This window comes from Phacochoerus africanus, chromosome 2, assembly GCF_016906955.1.
Source record: "Phacochoerus africanus isolate WHEZ1 chromosome 2, ROS_Pafr_v1, whole genome shotgun sequence".
NCBI lineage: Eukaryota > Metazoa > Chordata > Mammalia > Artiodactyla > Suidae > Phacochoerus > Phacochoerus africanus.
The window spans coordinates 108,035,626-108,059,508 of record NC_062545.1 but is presented as its reverse complement, the minus strand read 5'-3'; the positions used below and the strand labels follow the sequence as shown (position 1 = coordinate 108,059,508).

General features: G+C 36.1%; 1 protein-coding gene across 2 annotated transcripts in view; it reads left to right on the top strand.

Moving 5' to 3' along the window:
- TXNL1 (thioredoxin like 1) overlaps positions 1-23,321 on the top strand; it is a 37,937-nt gene extending 14,616 nt beyond the window's left edge. The window contains exons 4-9 of one of the 2 annotated variants that reach the window (XM_047765522.1): positions 8,560-8,682; positions 9,914-9,983; positions 12,517-12,689; positions 15,783-15,887; positions 20,579-20,621; positions 22,023-23,321. In XM_047765522.1, coding sequence (XP_047621478.1) covers positions 8,560-8,682; positions 9,914-9,983; positions 12,517-12,689; positions 15,783-15,887; positions 20,579-20,617 — 510 coding nt within the window. In that variant the 3' untranslated portion in view covers positions 20,618-20,621; positions 22,023-23,321. The remainder of the gene's footprint in view (positions 1-8,559; positions 8,683-9,913; positions 9,984-12,516; positions 12,690-15,782; positions 15,888-20,578; positions 20,622-22,022) is intronic. The other variant, XM_047765532.1, reaches the window with a different exon arrangement.
- Positions 23,322-23,883: the final 562 nt, after the last annotated feature.

Genomic DNA, 23,883 nt, shown 5'->3' with positions numbered 1-23,883 from the left:
TGGTTTAAACGAAATTGACTGTTTTCATGTTTGGTCTTTTGCTAGTTAAGAACACTTTTTTTTTGTCTTTTTGCCTTTTCTAGGACTGCTTCCCACAGCATATCGAGGTTCCCAGGCTAGGGGTCTAATTGGAGCTCTAGCTGCTGGCCTACACCAGAGCCACAGCAACACGGGATCCAAGCCGCGTCTGTGGCCTACATCACAGCTCACGGCAGTGCTGGTTCCTTAACCCAATGAGCAAGGCCAGAGGTCGAACTCGCAATTTCATGGTTCCTAGTCGGAAAAAAATCTGGTCCTGCTCAAGACCATTGTGAAACCTTGTAGTTATCATCTCCCTTCTTAAAACCTAAATTCATAAGGAGTTCCTGTCGTGGTGCAGTGGTTAATGAATCCGACTACAAACCATGAGATCTCAGGTTTGATCTCTGGCCTTGCTTAGCCACTGCGCCATGACGGGAACTCCCAAGAACACTTTTTTTTGGGGGGGTGTTGCACCTACAACATTCGGAAATTCCCAGGGCAGGGATCAAACCTGTGCCACAGCAGTGACCTAATCCTCAGCAGTGACAACACTGAATCCTTAACCTACTGAGCTACCAGGAAACTCCCACAGATACTTCCAATAAGAACTTTAAAAGTTAATTTAGTAGCTGACTATTTAATTTTGTCTGTTTTGTATATTACAACCTTAAGCCCCATGATAAAGTATTTTTCCTAATTTTTTTCTTTTTTCCTATGAGAGTTGCAATATTTATTTCAGGTTCTCTCTTGGGTTTTTTTGCTTTTTTTTTTTTGCCACACAGGCAGTATGTGGGAATTCCTGGGCCAGGAGTTGAACCTATGCCACACAGCAGCAACCAGAGCCACAGTGGTGAGAACACAGGAGCCTCAACCTGTTAGGCCATCAGAGAACTCCCTCTCCTAATTTTTTTTGCCATTTGTTTTTTAATCTTTCTGAATTATTTAGCTGACATTTTTTAAACATTTGTTTTATACTTTCCCTCCCCCAAATCAAGAAATTTGCATTGGAAAAATTTTTCACTTTTTGACAATTATGTAAAATGACATGTAAATTTTAATGTATGACCATTATATACGAACTCCTTTTTCTGCCAGTTCCTATAGCTTTCTCTCTTTTTAAATGTACCCCTTTTCTGGCACTCTATTTAAAAAAATACCTAGGTATTGATTTTGCTTTAGAACCAAATGTGACTAGTTTTGGATATGTTTTTCAGAGTTTTAGGAGTAAGTTATTATTCTAAATAATTACTTGAAGCCTTAAGAACGTCACAAAGCTTTTTTTTTTGGCTGTTTCTTGGACCACTCCCACGGCATATGGAGGTTCCCAGGCTAGGGGTCTAATCGGAGCTGTAGCCTCCAGCCTATGCCAGAGCCACAGCAACGTGGGATCCAAGCCGCGTCTGCAACCTACACCACAGCTCACGGCAACGCCGGATTGCATGGGCAGGGACCGAACCCGCAACCACATGGTTCCTAGTTGGATTCGTTAACCACTGCGCCATGATGGGAACTCCTGTCACAAAGCTTTTGAAAACTACATAACATGAATAGTTACAATTTGTATCTTTATCATTTGAGAGCTAATTAGGATAGAAGTAAAATTTAGAATTAGTACTTCCTGGTAACTGACTTGTTTATCGAAGTTGGTAAATCCTGCATACTAAAAGATATGTGTATGTGGGTCTTTTTTCTGTCTTTTTTAGGGCCCCACTCATGGCATACTGAAGTTTCCAGGCTAGGGGTCAAATCAGAGCTGTAGCTGCTGGCCTACACCACAGCTACAGCAATGCAGGATCCAAGCCATGTCTGCAACCTATACCATAGCTCATGTCAGTGCCGGATCCTTAACCCACTGATTGAGGCCAGGGATTGAACCTGTGTCTTCATGGATACTAGTCGAATTTGTTTCTGCTGAGCCACAGTGGGAACTCTGTATATGTATAGTTTTCATTTTTCTTACTATAAAATTATGTTGACAGGTTAAAAATAAATTTTTTAAAAAGTAAGCGTTGGAGTTGCCATCATGGTGCAATGGAAATGAATCTGACTAGGAACCATGAGGTTGCCGGTTCAATCCCTGGCCTCGCTCTGTGGGTTAAGGATCTGGTGTATCCATTAGGATAGTAGTGTGCTATCAGTATTTTGGCCTCAAGTAGGAAATAAAGCAGGGGAATGTGAAGATTTAAGAAATAAAACAAATTTACTTTTCATCCAGATATTATGAATACAATGTGAAAATCTGTTAAATACATTTTCATTTTTTCCCATCGGGTATCATTCAACACTTTCAAGTTTTAAACTATAGGTCTTAAAGGTTTATTAAGTATTTAGAACTGGTAGTATATTCCCAAATGTTACTGTTCTCACAACACAAATGGAAACTGAATGAAAGCTTATATCTTCAAGTAGATTTTTTTTTTTGTCTTTTTAGGGCTGCACCCGAGGCATATGGAGGTTCCCAGGTTCTGCTGAACTACTTCACAGCCATAGTAATGTGGGATCTGAGCCGTATCTGCAACCTACACACAGCTCACGGCAATGCCCCATCCTTAACCCACTGAGTGAGGCCAGGGATTGAACCTCTGTCCTCATGGATGTTTCGCTGAAGCCATGACCAGAACTCCTATATTGACGATTTTAAAGTAAAATTTTGGTTTTCTTAGAATAAAGAGTTTCTGTCATGAGGTTTTCACCCTAAAAGACAATGTAATTGTTGATTTCACACATCCTATAGGATTTTTTTTGTTTTTGTTTGTTTTTGCTTTTTAGGCCTGTACTCTCAACATATGGAAGTACACAGGCTAGGGGTTAAATCAGAGCTACAGTTGATGGCCTGTGCCACAGCAACGCCTGATCTGAGCCGTATCTGTAACCTACACCATAGCTATGGCAACGCTGGATCCCCAACCCACTCAGCGAGACCAGGTATCGAACCTGAATCCTCATGGATACTAGTCAGATTTGTTTCTACTGCGCCACAACAGGAACTCCACACATCCTATAATTTTGAAACTTCTGATTGGATTGGAGCCAGACTAAAAGAAATACGTGTATCTCTTTGAGAGGGGTTTGAAATTGCAAAAAATGTAGGATATAATACTCAAAAGGTTAAAAATCAAAATAAATTCTTATATAGAAGTAAAACTGTGGTTTTGTAAACATAATTTTCCATTTTTAATATGTTTACTGAAGTTGGGAAAAATATGAACATTTTATTTTTTCTCTGCTATATTTGCTAAGAATACCTCAGATACCATTGAGGATGGGGCAAGCTATCAATATCAAGTCTTCCTGTCTGGAGTTTGCATACTAGACACTCTGGAATTGAACTGGCACTTGCATGTGTTACAACATGCAAGTGGCACTTGCATGTGTTACAACATGCAACATGCAATCTTGAGGCTTGTTAGTGTATTTCAATATTTCCAATCTCTGAACTGTAGGTTTTGATCTACAAGTTTGTCATCATTTATCAAATAAAATCAAACATTAAATGACCCTCATTTATTTAGTAGGTAGAACAGATCTTTCTTTAACCAACTACTTGAAACATGGAAAGTTTTTTCCTAACTTTCTGTGTGTCTTGTATTGGATCCCCCCCCCCAAAAAAAGGCAAAATCTAAAAAACAAAAAGGCCAGATGACAGTCTTACTATAAACATGCATATTATTCAGATGTGAATAATTTGCTGTTTTTGTTATCTCTTGATATGTATTTATCTACTTTTATTTTTTGTAGCATCATTTAAAAAGTAAGTTATAGACATCATGGTGGCTCATCTGTAAATATTTCTGCATGTAGCTTCTAAAACCAAGAACATTCTCTTATAAAACCATAATAGCATTATCACTTATAAGCAATTTAACATTGATACAATATTTATCTCTAATCTACAGATTATATTCAAATTTCCTTAATTAGCTCCAAAATATATTTATAGTTGTTTTTCCCCCCATCTTGGATTCAAATGAGGGGTCATACATTGCATTTCAGTTGTCAATCTATCTAGGGTTCTGTAGTCTAGAAAATTCTGCCTTTTTAAAAGTTAAACCAGCACCAGTCTAGTATAGTAGCCTCTAGGCACATGCGGCATTTTTATGTGACTAGGGCAACTGAGGACCTGAACTTTTAATTATCTGTTTTTTATTAATTTAATTTAATTTTTTTGTTGTTGTCTTTTTGCTATTTCTTGGGCCGCTCCCACGGCATATGGAGGTTCCCAGGCTAGGGGTCAAATTAGAGCTGTAGCCGCCGACCTACACCAGAGCCACAGCAACGCCAGATCCAAGCCGTATCTGCAACCTACACCACAGCTCATGGCAACGCTGGATCCTTAACCCACTGAGCAAGGGCAGGGATCGAACCTGCAACCTCATGATTCCTAGTCAGATTTGTTAACCACTGCGCCACGACGGGAACTCTTTATTAATTTAATTTTAAATTGACACTTGTGGCTAATGGTTATTTCATTGTACGGGGCAGGTCTAGTCCATCTATGTTATACACTACCCATAATCTAGATTTGTCTGATTATTTTCTTATGATTCTTTCCTCATTTTTGGCAAAGTGATTATGTAAGTAGTGATATTTATTTCCAATTGCATATTTTTGATATGTCAATTTACAGTTATGTCAAATATCCAGTATTATGCCGGTTTGTCCCAGATAGTGTTACATAACAGAGCGTTTTAACGCAGCTATTCTAATATGATACTTGTTTTGTGTGCTCCACGATAAACAAACAAAATTTAAAAATATGTACCTATTTAGTTTATTTTCATCATGAAGGTATTGGAAGTTTGACTGCAATGTTTCTTCATGCCTGGGGTCTTAGTCCTACATTTAGTATTTAAATGGCATCTTGGTAGGATGGAAGACAAATGTTTGAAAGATTTTCTCATGTTTCAAGGAAAATGTTCAGGGAGTTGGGAATAATTCTAAAGTTGTAGAACTTTGCTCTGTAGTGTTCCTTTTCTTCTACCTCCCTTTTTGAATTGGCTACAGTATGTTGCCCTGAATAATATATTTAACATATATATTTTATCTAATGCAATGTAACATTTAACATAATAGAAAAGAATATTTTGGCTTTGAAAGCATTTAGGCTACTCCATGAATAATTTAGGGTCTCTTCTAATGGATTATTACCATTACAATAGTTTTGACATGTAAAAAAGTTTTCTTTAGCCTTTCAGAACTATATACCAGTGCATTAGCGTGTGTATTGGTATTAGTAATAAGACTTGGATAGAGGGTAAACATGTAACTGATAATCTGCATGATACTTGCAAATTTATACTTGGTAAACTTTAAAAACAGTTCTTGTTTAGTAGATGAAATGGATACTTTTCTAGAAAAAGTTTCCTAAAATTGACTCCACTAGAAGCAGAATTCCTAAATAGGCACATCCCCATTGAGGAAATAGAGAAAGTAGTATTTATCTTACATAAATACCAAGATGACTTCGCAGGGAAATTGTCTACCAGATCTCTAAGGATCAGGTAGTCTAGTGTTACTACAGCTACTTAAGACCATGTAAAAAGACCAGATTTCTTTTTGAATTAAGTATGACGTTGATCCCAGGATCTGACAAAATTTCCACCAAAAAAGAAAGCTACGGACCAGTTCGTGTTAGGAATATTGGTGTACAAATCTTACCTTTTTTTTGCTGTGGCATTTGGTTGCTTGCTATGGGATCTCGGTTCCTGGATCGGGGATTGAACCTGGACCACAGTGCCAAATCCTAACCACTAGACAACCAGGGAGAGCCCTTGCAAATCTGTCTGTCTTTCTTTCTTTCTTTAATTTAAAGGTGTTGAGTTTTTATTACCTTTGTTTTATTCCAGTTGATTGCAAGTTTATAAATCATTTTTATTTTATTTTATTTGTGGCTCTGCCTGCAGCATGCAGAGTTCCCTGGACCAGGGGTTGAACCCAAGCAACAGCAGTAACAGTGCTATGACCTTGACCACTAGGCCACCAGTGAACTCCTTTAAAAAAAAAAAAATTATTGAAGCATAGTTGATTTACAATATTTTATTAATTTCTGCTATACAGCAAAGTGATTTATCCATACATATACACATAATCATTCCCATATAGGTTATCACAGAATATTGAGTAGATTTCCCTGTGCTATGTAGTAGGTTCCTTTTGACCATCTATTCTACCATACATACCATAGTGTGTGTGTCATTCCAAGTTCCCAATCCCTACCTCCCCTTCACCATTCCCTTTTGGTAAACAGGTTTATTTATAAGTTCATTTGTGTCATTTTTTTAAAGATCCCACATGTAGGTGATATCATATGATGTTTGTCTTTTTCTGGTCTTTCTTCACTTAGTGTGATAATCCCTAGATCCATCATGTTGCTGCAAATGGCATTATTTTATTCATTTTTATGGCTGAGTAATATTCCATTATATATATGTATCACATCTTCTTAATCCATTCCTCTGTTGATGGACATTTAGATTGCTTCCATGTCTTGGCTATTGTATATAGTGCTGCAGTGAATATTGGGTACATATATCTTTTTGAATTAGGGTTTTCCCTGGATATGTGCTCAGGAATGGGATGACTGGATCATATGGTAGTTCTATTTTTAGTTTTCTGAGAAACCTTAATACTGTTTGCCATAGTGGTTTCACCAATTTATATTCCCACCAACATTGTAGGAAGATCCTACAGATCTTAGATAAAATATCAGTAAACAAAATCCAGCAATCTAGAGGAGAAAAATCATAGTCTCCTAATATGCAGAAAAGGCTTTTGACAACATTCAATACCCACTTATTCCTTAAACATTCTATAGGATTTTAATGGGGAAGCACTAGAGACATTCCACTAAGATCAGAAACAAGTCAGGTGACCACTGTCACTGCAGTTCTTTGGTGTTGTGTTAAAAGTTATTAGCCAGCACATTTACAGGACTAGAAAAATGTTAAATGACACCACAGGGAAGCACACCACAAGGAAGCACTGAACAAAATCCAGAGTATAGGAGTTCTATTGGCTAAGTGATTAGATTAAAAGAAATTTAAGAGACATTAACCAAATACAGTGTTTGTACTTTTCATGGATTCTTATTCTGAGTCTAACTAATTTCAGCATTTATTTATGAGACAGTTGAAAAAATTTGAAAACTGATATTGGTGATATTAAGGAATTCATTGTTTTCATTGTGAGAATTGAGAATATTCTTGGTAAGAGTCCTTACCTCTTAGATATGCTCAATGAGCACACTGAAATGTTCATGAATGAGATTAAAAAAATGTCGAGGAGTTCCCATCGTGGCTCAGTGGTTAGCAAATTTGACTAGGAACCATGAGGTTGCAGGTTTGATCCCTGGCCTTGCTCAGTGGGTTGAGGATCCAGTGTTGCCATGAGCTGTGTAGGTCGCAGATGCGGCTTGGATCTGGCGTTGCTGTGGCTCTGGAGTAGGCCGGCAGCTACAGCTCCGATTAGACCCCTAGCCTGGGAACCTCCATATGCCATGGGAGCGGCCCAAGAAATGGCACAGAAAAAAAGACAAAAAAAAAGATTAAAAAATGTCTAAAATTTGCTTGAAAGTAATCAGGGAACAGATTGGAACTGGTTGTAGGGTAGAGATGAAGCAAGTGGCTATGAGTTGATTATTATTGTAGCTAGAATGTGGGTACCCTAGATTTGGCTTTAATTATGAGTGATAGATATCAGTCAGAAATTCAAATGGAAGGGCTATTTTTTTTATTATTATTATTTTTTTGTCTTTTTGTCTTTTCTAGGGCCGCACCTGCGCCATATGGAGGTTCCCAGCCTAGGGGTCCAGTTGGAGCTGTAGCTGCCAGCCTACTCCAGAGCCACAGCAAGTGGGATCTGAGCCGCGTCTGCGACCTACACCACAGCTCACGGCAATGCTGGGTCCTTAACCCACTGAGCGAGGCCAAGAATCAAACCTGCAACCTCATGGTTCCTAGTCGGATTCGTTAACCACTGAGCCATGACGGGAATTCCTGGAAGGATTATTATAAAAGTTTTAGTAATTGTTTGCTTAATCAAGAGAGAATCATGGGAGTTCCCAACATGGCTCAGAGGTTAACGAATCTGACTAGCATCCATGAGGATGTAGGTTCAATCCCCGGCCTTGCTCTATGGGGTAAGGATCCGGTGTTGCCATGAGCTGTGGTGTAGGTTGCAACGCGTCTTGGATCCCGCGTTACTGTGGCTGTAGTGTAGGCTATCAGCTACAGCTCTGATTAGACCCCTAGCCTGGGAACCTCTATATGCTGCAGGTGCGGCCCTAAAAAGCCAAAAAAAAAAAAAATAAAAGAATCACATACAAGGATATATTATATGACACAGAATAGAACAGTATTTTATAGTAACTATAAATAGAATATAACCTTTAAAAATTGTGAATCAGTATGTTGTACACCTGGAACATATATTGTACATCAGCTATACCTTGGTTAAAAAAAGAATCACATCTTTATATTTCTAATTGTTTTTATACCAAATCAAAATGCTTTCCCTAAAGTCTTGCTTTAATTATTTCAGATGGATTTAATGCCTTTTATTAACAAAGCTGGCTGTGAATGTCTTAATGAAAGTGACGAGCATGGATTTGACAACTGTTTACGAAAAGACATGACCTTCCTGGAATCTGATTGTGATGAACAGGTAATTGAATGCTTAAGGCTTATAGGAATTATTCATGTTTCCATTTTATGGTTTTATGTCTCTCCTTTCCAGATGATCATTTAAATCTTGTTTATAACTTTACCCCTATCCTTTGACCCTGCAGACCCACTTCCTTTCTTTGTTCTTCTGTGCCAGCTATACTGTGGAAAATCACAGAACTCTTGGATTGGCCCCAAGGTTGAGTTGAGCCTTCACTATTCTTAAGTCCTTTTGTTCATTCTTGACCTGCCTTAATACTTTCTACCCACCGAAATGAGTTTATCCCTGAGAAATAGACAAGTTAGATGATCACTCCCTGCATATCTAGGCCTTGCTCCCAGGCAGAACCCTGTATTATACCTCCCTATGCTTCCCATTGTGCATTTTTGTCACAGATGAAGTACTGTGGTATAGTAGTGCTTTGAGAGGCCATCTTTGTCCTTAGCCTGGTTGTTCTTCTTAGTTTATTTTCTGTTTTAGTGCTCCTGCTTTGTCCTCATTTCAGTTCATCTTATACATGTTCACAGAAGTTGTTTTTCTAAAATATAAATCTTATCATGCTTCTCTTTCTTAAAAGAGTTAAATGCTTCTTTAATGGCTTCAGGAAAGAAACTGTCGTATTCTTTTTTTTTTTTTTTTGTCTTTTTAGGGCCCCACCTGCGGCATATGGAGGTTCCCAGGCTAGGAGTTGAATCAGAGCCGTAGCGGCTAGCCTATACCACAGCCATAGCAACGCAAGATCCAAGCCATGTCTACCACCTACACCACAGCTCACGGCAATGCCTGATCCTTAACCCACTTAGTGAGGCCAGGGATCGAACCCACATTCTCATGGATCCTACTTGGGTTCATTAACCACTGAGCCACGAAGAGAACTCCTTTTTTCTTTTTTTTTTTAAATATGTAGTTTAAATTTTATTTTAATTTGGGGATTTTGTTTGATTTTTTGGCAAGCAGATTGCTTGCTAGTTTATAGGTCATAAGACCTTAAGTTCTTACATATAATTTTAGTTAATTTATTCTGTTTGTTGCTCTTATCCCTTTGTATGAATAATAGATGATTGTAGTTCTCAAATGTCAGTCTAATCAAGTTGCTTTCAACTTACTGATTTCTATATTACATTGGTTTTGTTAGATAAATTTTTCTGCTTCTTAGTTTTTTAGTTCTACTTATTATGATATTTAAAATGTTTAACAGCCCTTTAAAAATGAAACTATTATTTCTTCACAGCTACTTATTACTGTGGCATTCAATCAGCCTGTTAAGCTTTACTCAATGAAATTTCAAGGCCCAGATAATGGTGAGTAATGGGCAACTTTTCTTTAACTTTCTGCTTTGTAGACCTTCCAGCACATATTTAGAACTTTATTTTTTCCTTTTTAAAAAATAATTGAGGTATAATTTATGTACAGTATTATTTAAGTTTTAGTCTGCAACATAGTGATTGTTAATTTTTAAGGGTTATATTCCATTATATTCCCTATGCTGTGTAATATATCCTTGTAGCTTATTTATTTTATACATCATAGTTTGTACCTCTTAACCCCCTACCCCTATCTTGTCTGTTCTCCCTCCCCTCTTCTCACTGGTATCAATAGTTTGTTCTCTTTATCTGTGAGTCTGTTTTTGTTGTTGTTGTTATTTTTACCTTTTTTTTTAGATTCTACATATGTGATACTCTACAATATTAATCTTTCTCTGACTTTATTTCATTTAGCATAATAACCCTCCAAGTCCATCCATGTTGCAAATGGCAACATTTCATTTTTTTTTTCTATGGTTGAGTAGTATTCCTTTGTATATATGTTTACCATATTTTCTTTATCCATTCATCTGTTGATGGACATCTAGGTTAGAACTTTTTATTAAATACATGTAGATAATTCTTAAGAAAGAGTGAAATTGTTCTTAGAACAAAACAGTGGGCAAATAATGTGAGATTATTGGACCGAAAGTAGTAAACAATAAACTTTTGGAGTTCCTGTTGTGTCTCAGTGGGTTAAGGACTTGATGTTGTCTCTGTGAGGATGCAGGTTAAATCCCTGGCCTCATTCAGTGGGTTAAGGATCTGGCATTGCCACAAGCAGTGTAGGTCACAAATGTGACTCGGATCCATTGTTGGGGTGGCTGTGGCATAAGCCTGCAGCTATATAGCTCCACATGCTGCAGGTGCAACCATAAAAAGAAAAGAAAAAAAAAAACTTTTACCTTTTTTCTAAAGGTAAGACTTAAAGTTCTTCCTTAATCTGAACACGAAGGGATCTGTTTCTTCCAACTAAAGTTCTAAATTTGAGGAGTTCCCGTTGTGGCTCAGTGCTTAACAAATCCGACTAGGAACCATGAGGTTGCAGGTTTGATCCCTGGCCTCGCTCATTGGGTTAAGGATCCAGCGTTGCCATGAGCTTTGGTGTAGATCACAGACGCGGCTCGGATCCCGTGTTGCTGTGGCTCTGGTGTAGGCTGGCGCCTACAGCTCCAATTAGACCCCTAGCCTGCCCTAGAAAAGACAAAAAAAAAAATAGACCAATAAAATAAAATTAAATTAAAAAGTTCTAAATTTGAGGCATCCATTTCTCAGGATCAGAACTGGGAGAGATTTATTTTGTATTCCTTCTATTATAGAGTAGTAAGACTCTAGATCTTCCTATTTGTGCTCTAATTCTGGTTTCATCTTCTTTATATATATGCTGTAAACATGATGGTATAGACTTGGCATTTCTCTTTTTGTTAAATAAAAAATTGTCCTGGAAGTTCTGTTGTGGCACAGTGGAAATTAATCCGACTAGTGTCCTTGAAGATGCAGGTTTGATCCCTGGCCTCTATTGTGGGCTAGGTGTAGGTTGCAGATGTGGCTGGGATCCTGCATTGCTATGTCTGTGATATAGGCTGGCAGCTGTAGCTCTGATTTGATCCCTAGTCTGGGAACTTCCATATGCCACTGGTGCAGCCCTAAAAAACAAAAACAAAAAAGAATTGTCCTTATTCACCCCTTTTTTCTGTTTCTTTTTGAACTTTCTTTGCTAGTGAGTGTGGATGCGAGAGGTGGCATGGGGTGTGGATTGGGGGCTAGAGTTTTGTTTTGCTTTGGTTGATTGTGAGAAACAATACTTTATCAGATAGCATTCCCTTATTTGTTATTTTAAATTTTTATGTATTAATGATTTTTCACTAATAAAATTGCTTATTCTGAAAATACAAAGTATTTGTAAAAGCAGATACTGTAGTATTTAAGCAGTGTGAATGTCTTAAGATTCCTTAAGCAGTCTAAAAACACAGGTCTAAAGTTAAGGAAACTAAGACATTCCATAAATGTGATCTTAACCACTGAGCATGGTAATCCCCAAGATGAAATTTGGTAACTTGTGTAATTAATTTTCTTCTGGCTAAGTGTTGTTACTGATACTGCTTTCCTCCTAAATAATAAAATTGTACCAATTGACAGCAACTGTAAGACTCATCCCAAATGTTATTTCTTTTAGGAAACTTTTTGTTAGCTTGTGTGTATTGTCAGACTCCATTGCCACCTTCTCTGCTCCCATTGGGAGTTGTTCATTTGTTGTAGTATGTCTTTTATAGTTGAGGGCAAGAACTCTAGGTATGTGTATGAATGTATGTAAGTATGTATAGTTTTTAGCAGGCCAAGAATATACCAGTAAATGTCTATTGGTGGGGTAGGAAGGGAGTGTATGGCCATGAAAATACTCAGAGTTTCTTACAGTTTCTAAAGATAGAAGTAGTTATATGCATATATGTATATGTCTGTAATGATAAAGGTAACAAAGTATTATTGAATGTTTGGTTGTAGCATTTAATTTTATTCTACTGTTTTATAGGTCAGGGTCCTAAATATGTAAAAATTTTTATCAATCTACCCCGATCTATGGATTTTGAAGAGGCAGAAAGAAGCGAACCAACTCAAGCTCTGGAACTAACAGAGGATGATATTAAAGAAGATGGTATTGTTCCACTTCGTTATGTTAAGTTTCAGAATGTTAACAGTGTAACTGTAAGTAGTATTTCATTCAGATATATTTAACAGATTGTGGATGACCATTCATGCAGTCTTCAGCATCCTAGTGGATTCTTAGTGATTCTTCGAAATAATTAATTGTCCATTTGGTTTGAAATAAGTAAAAATGTGTAGTGAGCTAATTAAATTGTCTTTTTGACTTACCTGTGTGCCCTAAAGAGGAAGGACAGGTTGATTTTTTAAATTTGTGGATTTTCAATTTACTTATATATATTTGGCAACTTCTGTTAAAAGTTTATTCTAGAACATTTATACTTAAACTCAGTATACCGTCCGTTCTTCATGCCTGGTGGCGAGCGATGACGTGTTTGTAAAATCCATTTTGCTTTTCTAGAATTTAGAGTTTTTAATAGTGTAGTGGACATGATCTCAGTAAAAAATGACTTTTTTAAAAAGATAATTTTATGTTATCTTCGTTTACATTAAGAAATCAACTGTGTTTTGGCAGTTATTAATTGCTTTTGTGAATTTTCATATTAAAACCCAGCACATGCTTCTAAAACCACCTGTCTACTGCAGCCCATCCCTTCAGAGTGCTGGTCAGAGGGTTAGAATAGAATAGCGGAATGCTTAGAAAAAGAAGTAGGAACGAGTATAGAGTCACCTGAGAACAAGTCAGGCAAACTAATATGATTTCTTTATATTAGTGGATTCTGGTTTTTGTAAATTAGAAGAATGCTATATATAGTACATGTTCATTTTTAGGAGGTTTTTCAATGGAATTGCATAGAATATACTTAGTAGTAAGGTAAAGTATTTCAGTATTTGAAATATACTACCCAAATGAAGTTAAAGAAAATGTTTATATCAAACTGGAACACTGGTTATGAAATGCTTTCTTGACTTTACTCATATTTCTAATATTCAATTAATAACACCTGTTGCTTTATTTAGTGATGGGAGGAAGGTGTTTGTCTATAGGAAAAAGCCCTTTCAGCCAAGAGATCCTAAAACAATCTCCTCTGTCTTTGAGAATCATTGGACACAGTTATCTTTTTTTTTTTTGTCTTTTTGCCATTTCTTGGGCCGCTCCCACAGCATATGGAGGTTCCTCGGCTAGGGGTCGAATCAGAGCCATAGCCACCGGCCTACGCCAGAGCCACAGCAACCCGGGATCCGAGCCGTGTCTGCAACCTACACCAAGCTCACGGCAATGCCCGATACTTAACCCACTGAGCAAGGCCAGGGATCAAACCCACAACCTCATGGTTCCTAGTCAAATTCATTAACCACTGAGCCACAACGGGAACTCCTGGACGTAGTTATCTTGTAATAGGCTGTCAGTCTTTATGTAACTTAAATCCAGACACAGAAAGCATGCCTGTCACTTTTTGGTGATGAAATTAAAATGTCAGTTTTGATCAGAAAGGCTAATCAAAGTAAGTAAATGAATTTTAAAAGCAATAAATATAACCTACTGTACTTAGAATCAAAAGGCATTGAGAATAAATAGAGAGGTAGAAATTCCTGGGCTAGGGATCGAACCTGTGCCCTAGCAGCAACCCAGGCCTCTGCAGTGATAATGCCAAATCCTTAACCTACTGCACTGCTAGAGAACTCCTAGACTTAGGGTTTTTGTTGATAGGCTCAGTTTGAGATGAATCTGTGGTTGCCTGTAAAGACAGAAACTGACTGCTGAGTGCCATGTGAGAATGAAAAAAGTATGTTGCCCAAATCAAGAGAGGCAATATTCTTAAGTAGGCAACATCTAGAGTATTGTGTTTTTAAAAATGGAGCAAGTAGGGGTCCAGCTGGAGAGTCAGGCTGACCTCCACGCATGGTTGCCCTCCTGGCCGCCCTCCACAGCAAAAGGCGGTGCCCCTTTGGCCCATGGCCTGGGGTGCATCCCACTGAGCCATGCCAAACCACCCCTCTTGCCATGGAGGGCCCTTTAAAAAATGGAGCGGAAGGAAAAGAAAAAAAAAACAGAAAAGTAAAATTTAAAAAAATAGAGCAAATTAAAAAAACCCAATACATCTAAAAGGAATCTGTAGTAAAGCTTCTGTCTCCTGATATGCTAAGGGGAGTTTTTATTTTTTTTGTTTTTTTTTTTAATTTTTTTGGTCTTTTCTAGGGCCGCTCCCGCGGCATATGGAGGTTCCCAGGCTAGGGGTCTAATCGGAGCTGTAGCCACTAGCCTACGCCAGAGCCACAGCAATGCGGGATCCGAGCCGCATCTGCAACCTACACCACAGCTCACGACAACGCCGGATCGTTAACCCACTGAGCAAGGGCAGGGACCGAACCCGTAACCTCATGGTTCCTAGTCGGATTCGTTAACCACTGCGCCACGACGGGAACTCCATGAGGGGAGTTTTTAAATAAAATACATAAAGAGGCAAGCTTTAAAACAATGCAAGGCACATTATAGTTTTAGGAGCCGATTTCCAGTACAATTTTCTTTCTCTTAATATGCTTGGGAATAGACTGGATGAAGGAGTATCAGAAAGAATATAACTGCAGAGATTTTCCTCATTGAAAAACTGTAATTTAGGAGTTTCTGCTGTGTTGCAACAGCATCAGCGGCTTCTTGGGAGCGCTGGGATGCAGGTTCAGTCCCAGCCTGGCACAGTAGGTTAAGGATCCAGCATTGCTGCAGCTGCAGCTTAGGTTGCAACTATGGCTTGGATCTGATCCCTGGCCTGGGAACTCCATATGCCATGAGATGGCCAAAAAAGAACCCCCACAATTAAAAACCCTATAATTTAGTGAAATTTCAACAGCACTCTGTTCATTATAATCATGAGGTTCATACTCTTTGAACATTCTCTGTAGATAATTTAATTCTGACCCTTCCACACCACCATCACAGTGAATCAGAGCTCATATGTATATGTGAGTATCTTGCCATAGCATCCCTGAAGAAGGTGAGAACAGCAAGGCACACGGTGGAATTAATGGTGCTCTAGCAGTACTAGTGTAAATGTAATTTGGATTAATCCTTACAAAGAATGGAAGTTATTTTTACTAATAACCTTTGGAAATTGATTTAAACTTAAAGCATGTTTATATAAAAAAAGAAGTGTGATGTAAAAATTCTTTTATTTTATTTTTTTGGTGTGTATGTAGATATTTGTTCAGTCCAATCAAGGTGAAGAAGAAACAACAAGAATTTCATATTTTACTTTTATTGGGACTCCAGTCCAGGCAACAAATATGAATGACTTCAAACGAGTAAGTTTGTTTAAATGATACCTAGGAGAAATAAAAGTAGTTATAAAGAAATAATTTTTAAAAGATCACAGTCATATCATGTCAAAAAATTTAATAAGGTTAAATAGCAGTAGGCTCTCTCATCCTGTTTTAGATATATTAATAAAAGAAATCTCTAATAAGTCCTACTGATAGAGTGTCTGTTGATAAATGACATCCAAATAAGAGGGTAGAAATAATTGGTTGTAATAGTTAGGAATTGGTTGTAGAAAGTAGTTAAGAATATTGGAAAAATAGAAGTAAATTAAATCATTATTATGGAATTTTTAAGAACTTTGCTTATATTAGGATCTTGATTATCATTGTTTCTGATGAAAACATACTTAAAATGACTTAAATAATTTTAATCAAAAAGAATGGACTTAGTTTTACTATACTGAGATGCTTTCAATCTATGTCTTTGTGCTAAAAGAACCTGTTTTAGCAAATACCTGTTGAGTGAACAGGCATATATGTATGTATTCAGTGAAATTTTTTTTTTTTTAGTCTTTTGAGGACATAGTCCTAAGTTACCTGGGACCTTTAGGAATGAGAGTATTTTTTTCATTGTTGGAACTACTAATTGATAACAATTCCTTAGGATGACTCTTAAAGTATACAACCACAGATTATAGAATTGCCAGCAAGAACTTTACCAATACAGAACCCAGTCTTATATGCAGATTAAATGTGCATCAAGCAGAGGAGGTGTCATCACCATGTTTCTGAAGGCCGCATCTGGCAGGGGGTCTAGGACTTGAGGTAATGGAAGAGGAGTTTCCCAAGGGCTGCTAGTGCCTAGAGGAAGAGGCACCCACCTGGCTTAGCAACCTAGACCCCTATTTGGGGAATTGGAGCCCTGGAACATCCTGAAAACTCATTTTCTTTTTGATGGCATTGCAGATCTAATTTTAATTCAGTTACAGAAAAATCCATAACGTTTTGTAACAGTGAGCTTATGAAATTATATGCTACCTTTACAAAATTGATAACCTCAACAGTGGATATTTTAACTGGTCATTTTCCAACTATTGTCTTTCCTATCTCAGTGTAGTTAACTTTTGGGAGCTGTAGAAACAGTTATGTACTTAGATCTGTCATGTCATATATTTGACATGTGCATAATGACTGGTCAGAAGAAGCAGAGATTAAATATCTACCTTCTTAAGATGTGAACTGTGCTGTACCAGGAAAATGTGTGAGCAACAAAGACATGTTGGCTGCCTGCTGTGCTACTTTGCTTGTTTGAATTAAATGCCATTGGTTTTGGCTTTAACCGTTCCTTGGTTAGTTTGTTTTTAGCTCAATTATTTCCTGAGGTCTGTTCCTTTAAATCCTATTATTTCCTCATAACATTAATTCTTCTCTAGTTTCCTGCTTCTACACCTCAGCTTATGCTACTTCAATTCTGTTTTTCCTCTAGGTAACCCCTATGCGTGTCCATCTTCTTACCAGCCTGCCATTCAGTTATAGTTTTTCTAATGTGCATTAATAATTGTTCATCTAAGGATATCTCCACTTAATATCCCCCTTCACATCCTTTCTAGCCTACTTTCTCTTTTTTGACTACTAAACTACCTTTTTTGGACTGTCTTTAGGATAGCAACGGTGTTTTTCCTTGCTTGTTTGAGAGTATTTGTGTTTGTTTTATAATGCTCTGTGTTTAGGTACTTTTTTACCTTACTGAAAATTACTGTAAAATAGTTCTCAAAGCTTTTTGGTCCTGGGACTTCTTTACACTATTAAAAATTATTGAGGACCAACATTTACCTAATCTTTACCATTTAAGAAGTTAAAATTAGAATTTTAAAAAATACTTACTCGGTACAAATAATAAAAGTGTTGTGTGGAGTATCTAGGTGGCACAGTGGGTTAAGTGTCCAGCATTGTCACTGCCATAGTGTGGATTTGATCCCTGGCCCCAGAACTTCATAGGTGCAGCCAAAAAAAAAAAAAAAAAACAACAACAACAAAAGTTGTGTGTTAAAACAAGAAATATTTTAAAATTAAAGTAGGTACCTTCCAAAACAAAAACCAGTTTTGTGAGAAGAGCATTGTTTTATATTTTGACAAATTTGTTTACTGTCTAGCTTAACAGGATGCTTTCATTCTCATATCTGCTTCTGCTTTCAACTAGTTTTGCTGTCATAAGTTATGTAGCCTCTAGGAAACTCCATTGTACATCTGTGAGACAGTGAGAGTTAAGGAGGCAAATAACAATTTAACATTATTATAAAAAAGTAGTTTTGACCTTGAAGACTCCCTGAAAGGGTCTCAGAAAAGTCCAGCCTAGACCACATGGAGAACTGCTGTGAAAATAATTTAATATTGTAATGAACTCCCTTATTGATGTTCTGGACTTCTTAGTCCATTGCTTATGTTTGATAAATTTTAATTGGTTGAATGGTTTTCTTAATGTGTATTAGTATTACATTTTCTTTCAGTAGTTTCTTAATATGTTCTGCTCGTGTCGTTCATTGTCCCATAGGATTATTCCTCAAAAGTAAGCTAATATTTTAGTATTTTCCATATTGTACCAAGTCAACAACTTCAGTGTAGGAAAATAGCAATAAATAAAAAAACTAACTTATGTTTAACTGAAATTGGCCTTAAATAGTCTCTTATTAAAAACTGTTAGTGAGCTTGGTTTCTGTCAAAGGAAATAATAAATTACATGGAATGGTACCTGTTATCCCTGTGTACTATGCTAGGTATAGTCATAATCCCTGCCAGTAGTGAGTTTATATTCTTAAAGGATAATGCACCAGACATTTGGAAATGTCTAATCAAAATGAATCAAAGCTTAGTTCAAGCCGCTCTTCTCCACAGAGTATTCTCATAGTTTCCCAGTGGGTGATACTACTTTCTTCCCAAGAATGGTCGGGAAAATATGAGAGCTTTTTTGGAGGAAAAGGGCCTTTGAACTATATGGGAGTAGAGATGGATAGAGGAAACGATAGCAGTGGGCACTCTAGGTAGGATGGAAAATAGGAACCTTGGGGGTAGAAATGGGAAGATGCAGAACTCATTCAAGGACAAGTGTAGCACTTCTTTCCCTTATTTAGTCAGTTGCACATAATTAGAATTTGAAATTTCAAAATACATTTGGCGTATGTTTTATCAGTACAGAAAAGAAAGTGTTAATATATCTCTCTGTGTAGTGAAGAGAGCTGTATACATTGATTTTAATGAATAATAAAAATCAACCTATGTAGCATTTTTAGTTTACGTTTTTATGTTGTATGAGTTGTTTCTAGATAATTTTAGTTTTCAGAATGTCATTGATCTTCTTATGTCACTAAGATGACAGAAGTTAAGGTAATGCTGTTGAATCTTGGATGTGGATAGAAATCTTAGACTACTTTGCATGCTCTTACAGCTTTATCAGGTTATACTTTTCAGATTTGGGAGACTAGAACTTACCTTCCACTTGTCTGTTTTTGACTCATAAGAGGCATTGTGCCCTAATTACAATATATTCTTAGGCTATCTGTTGTTGTAAATGGATTCTTTGTGTTGCAGCATGAGGAAAAGCTTGCCACTTTAATTGGAAGTAGATGTTTTCTTTGTCAAAATACGCTCTTTACATGGATTGCTTTATTTTAATACAAAAGTAATATAAGTGTACAAAAATGAGCAAAAATGAAGGGGCTTCTGCTTCTTAGAAAATGAGGTGCATGTGAAAAGCAGAGCAGATTTTCTATCACTGTAATAAAAATAGACTTTTCTAAACTGGCCATTTACCATATCAGCTATTTTTGTAACATTTTGTCTGTTTATTTTTCAGCTTTTTTAATCCAACTCAAATGAACTAAAAACAGAAGATTTTTTAAAATGAAGTAATATAAAGATTGACCTTATCTCACTCCACTCCCCTCCTTGCTTCTCTGCTCATCTTGCACCTGTCTGCTCTCACCCTTCCCATGTTCTCGCCATTGTTGGGGCAAGATTTCTACAGCTTCTATCATCTGGATCAGCCTTCTTATTACCTAGATTTCCTCAACCATTTCTTCAGATCTCATTCTAGTCATGTTTTTCATTTAGCCTTTTATTTTGTTTTGCTTCTTGCAACTAGGTGCTCCATTGCCATACCAGGTTCCTCACCTGACTTTTTTTTTTTAACTTTCTCCTGTCTCATTTAATTTTGTACTGCATTTTGAGAAATAATATTGCAAAAAAACCTTACATTGTTGTAAATGTTTTTAGATTTATCTGGTTGTTAGATGATGTTTTAATCTGATCTCAAGTTTAAATTTTATTTTTTAGAAATTATACAAGCATTTTGAAAATCAGCTTCATCAGGTTCTTTTATATTAGTACTAGTGTAACATACTGATTAGGCTGAAGTTGAGAGATTTGTTTTCTTTTCTTATTGAAACTGTAGCCCCAAAATCTTTTTCCTGATTAATTGTAGCATGTCCCCTGCTTTGCCAACCCAAGTGAGTTCAAGGCCAGTTGAAAGACTTATGGACTGAATGTTAGGCTGGGTTAAAATATTAACATAGAAGATTAATGGACTCTTTACCGAATAAATATTTTTGACACCTAACTTTGATGTACCAAAGTTTTTGTCTGTCTAAGGTGTAATATAAAGACTTTAAATGAATAAAAAGAACTTTACTTTTGGGGTGAGAAACTCCATATGGGAATGCTGAATTTCTTCTTTTTTACAGAGAATACACATTGGCAAGTTGAGAGTTATCAACCTGTGAAACAGTATGCAGATTCATGTCTTCTACTGTATCACATCTGCTAAAGTTTTAATTTTTAATATTAGTTGTTTTTGTTTTCTTTTGCTTACTCTAATAGCTCTTGTGTTTTGTGTGTTTCCAAGTGATATAATGATCAATAATGCTTTCACTGTTTATCTGCTAAATTCATTTGCAATACAAATAGTGCCACCACCACCCCTTCTTTCTTAGGAGGGCTCCCTCTGGCTCTTAAAACCTGAATTTCCTACTTTCATGCACATACTCTTTTAAGGAGACTTTTTCGTATCTTTTCAGCTTTTTGAGCTTTTTAACACATGGTTTCCTTGGATCAGAGAATAGTTATTTTAAATTAATAAAAGTCTTTTTCCTCGAGATGGGGAAAATTGCATTTCTAGCATCATGTGATTGGTAATTCAGTGGAAAGGGTTTATATAATCTTTGCTCATGAATGACATTGACCTAACCATGTTCTATTTTAGACTAGTGAGTTTTGCTTGATTCAGACACTTCATTTAGACTGGAATCAATTTAAAATAGGAAAACTGCATTTACAAAGTACATCAAAATTTTGTTGTATACAAATAAGTGTTCAGTAGCTTGCAAGTATATTTCCTTGGAGTCATTTCTGCCATGAGAATACATTATCTCATGATAAACTTTAGGTGTAAGTAAATTAATTGTTTGATTAGAACATAGTTTTAGAGCCTTCCCACAGAAGATTTATTTTCTAGAACAATTGGTAGAAACCATTTTATACTTTACATTCTTATGCTGCCACATTTATAGCAACAAAGACATTTTAAATATTGTACAGTATAGGAATTTTCTAATCATTGACTGAAATAAGATTTATTCTTTATGTTTTTAATAGTACATTGTAGCAATCAAGATTTTTTAAAAATAGAAAGTAGGCAAAATTAGTCATTTTTAATCTGTTTTCATTGCATGTCTACATATTTAGAAGAAAGCTATAAGCCTGTCATCCTGGGCATGAAGACATACGTTTAGGATACTCTTAATTCTATAGTGTTCTGTGATCGACATTTGATATCTAATTGCCTAAAAATAATATGCCAAATGTTTCACTCATATAGCATCATCTTTTTATTAACTTCTCTAAACTATCAACCTTGTTTTGAAAAGTTGCGTCATTTTTTGTTAAAACAGTTTGGCAAATCAGAAGTAGCCTGCATGTGTTTTATTTTTAATTTCCAGAGACTAGGAGGGGAAGGAGGGTCACGGTTTGCTTCAACAGTGAAGATACAGTGCATGCCCCCCAAAAAGTAAAGATAAAAATTAATACCAGGTTTTACAAATAATTATAATTTGTAGTATTATTTTGAAAATTAACTCCTATTTCTAAATCATTAAGAGGTACATATAAAGTTATTTTTGTTCTTCCTAGGTAGTTGGCAAAAAAGGAGAAAGCCACTGAGGTACAAAAGACACTGGAAGACCGTATTGCAGTCAGATCTACAGCTCCTGGATAATTGCTTGATTCTCGCCAGAGACTTTTCAATATTTCATTCATTGCCATTACCAATAAATCATTGCTTTTGTTCAGATGGTATCACTAGTGTTTCTATTGTAATCTTGATACATGCAGTTGTAAATAAAAGTAACTACTTTTGCCAAGCTTAATTTTTGTCATTCTAAAGTAAGTGTTTTCCCTTTATATATATTTGAAAATTGGCCACCTTCTGATTATAGTAGACTTAAGTATCTGGTCATATATTGATCAAAAGCCAGTTTCTCTCTTTAGAGGAGAACTATTCTGGGGAATTAAGGAGTGCATGCGCGTTCCTGTGCACACACACAAAGCAAGTAGTTTTGTTAAGTGGTCTTGGAACGGATCCATGTTCAGATGAGTACAACTCGTGTGTTTGTTAGACAGCATTTGGGTATCTGGGCTGTATAAATTACTCAAATTATAAATGATCAGAAATAAGTTTATTAAGATTTAACTGTTCTCACCTAAAATTGTTAGTTAATGGGACCACCAATTTTAAACCCTTCTGGATTCAGCTATTTTCTGTACTAATAAAGGTATGTTGAAATCCGACAGGGAAAAACATAGTGCTCAGAATTCCTGAAGCAATAGGAATTGTTATCTTTCAATCAAGTGTTTATTATTTTAATTACCAGAAGATACAGTGTAAATATACAGAGAACATGATTTAATGTTGAAAATGAATTGGCCAAATGTGTTTTAGAGATCTTTCATAAAAGGCTGGCAAAACAAAGCATCTGTTCTTTATTTTTTAAATCTTAAAACTGTAATCTAGAAAGTATTGATGAATTTGATTTTTTAATTTTTCTATTTTTAAAATTAATTTTAAATTTCAGTGTTTTAAAAATTCAGTGTTTGACAAGATAACATAAGACTTAATTTTGATTCAGTTAATTAAATAATAAATTTGAGGGCATATTTGTCTAGGACTATAGTCAAGATACTAATTAGCCTTTGAGACACCAACGTATTTATACATGTTTCTGAAAAAAATCATGCACAGTTTTTGTGTTAAAATAGTCACTTTCTGAAACCCCCTGTGTCATTACATAATGTTTAGTTCCTTTGTATGTAAGCATATTAACTGGTCTATGGTGATGTCTGTGTATCTTATGTATTTCATGGTTATGTTGCCTTGGGTCAAGTGGAAGCAGAAGGTCAAGAAATAAAATAAAAGTTTATAACACTCCTTAATATAGACCATCTCAGATTAATCACATCTGAAATTAAGGGTAAGATTACTATTAAGGGTTTTGTTTTACACTTTTGTACACCTAACAGCCTTTTGGGTAATTGTTAAAAAGTGCCTCATCCTAAGTGTTGCTGACCTCATCCTATTTATACTTGACAGTCTGAAAACCCATTGAAAATAACTTCATATTTGTAAAGGATGAGACATCAGATTCATATTATTTATGTGACTTTTCTATAACTCACAAACATTGCATAATTATTCAGATTGTAAATAGTGAGAAATAAATGTATAGGTAACTGTAATGTGTTTCACTATGGGAAGTTTTACAAATAAACATGCACAGTTGACATTTAAATTATCAAGCTGAAATGCTGATGTTTCTCCTAAAACTGTGTGTGTACTTGTATATATATATATATGTACACACACACACACACATATTTATATGTAACACTGAGTGTTCCAGGTGAATAGGAAGAGCATTTTAAAGATGTAACTCTAGTAATTTTAACCAAAGCCATCCATTAAATAGCTTTTTGGTTTTTTTGTTTTGTTGCTTTC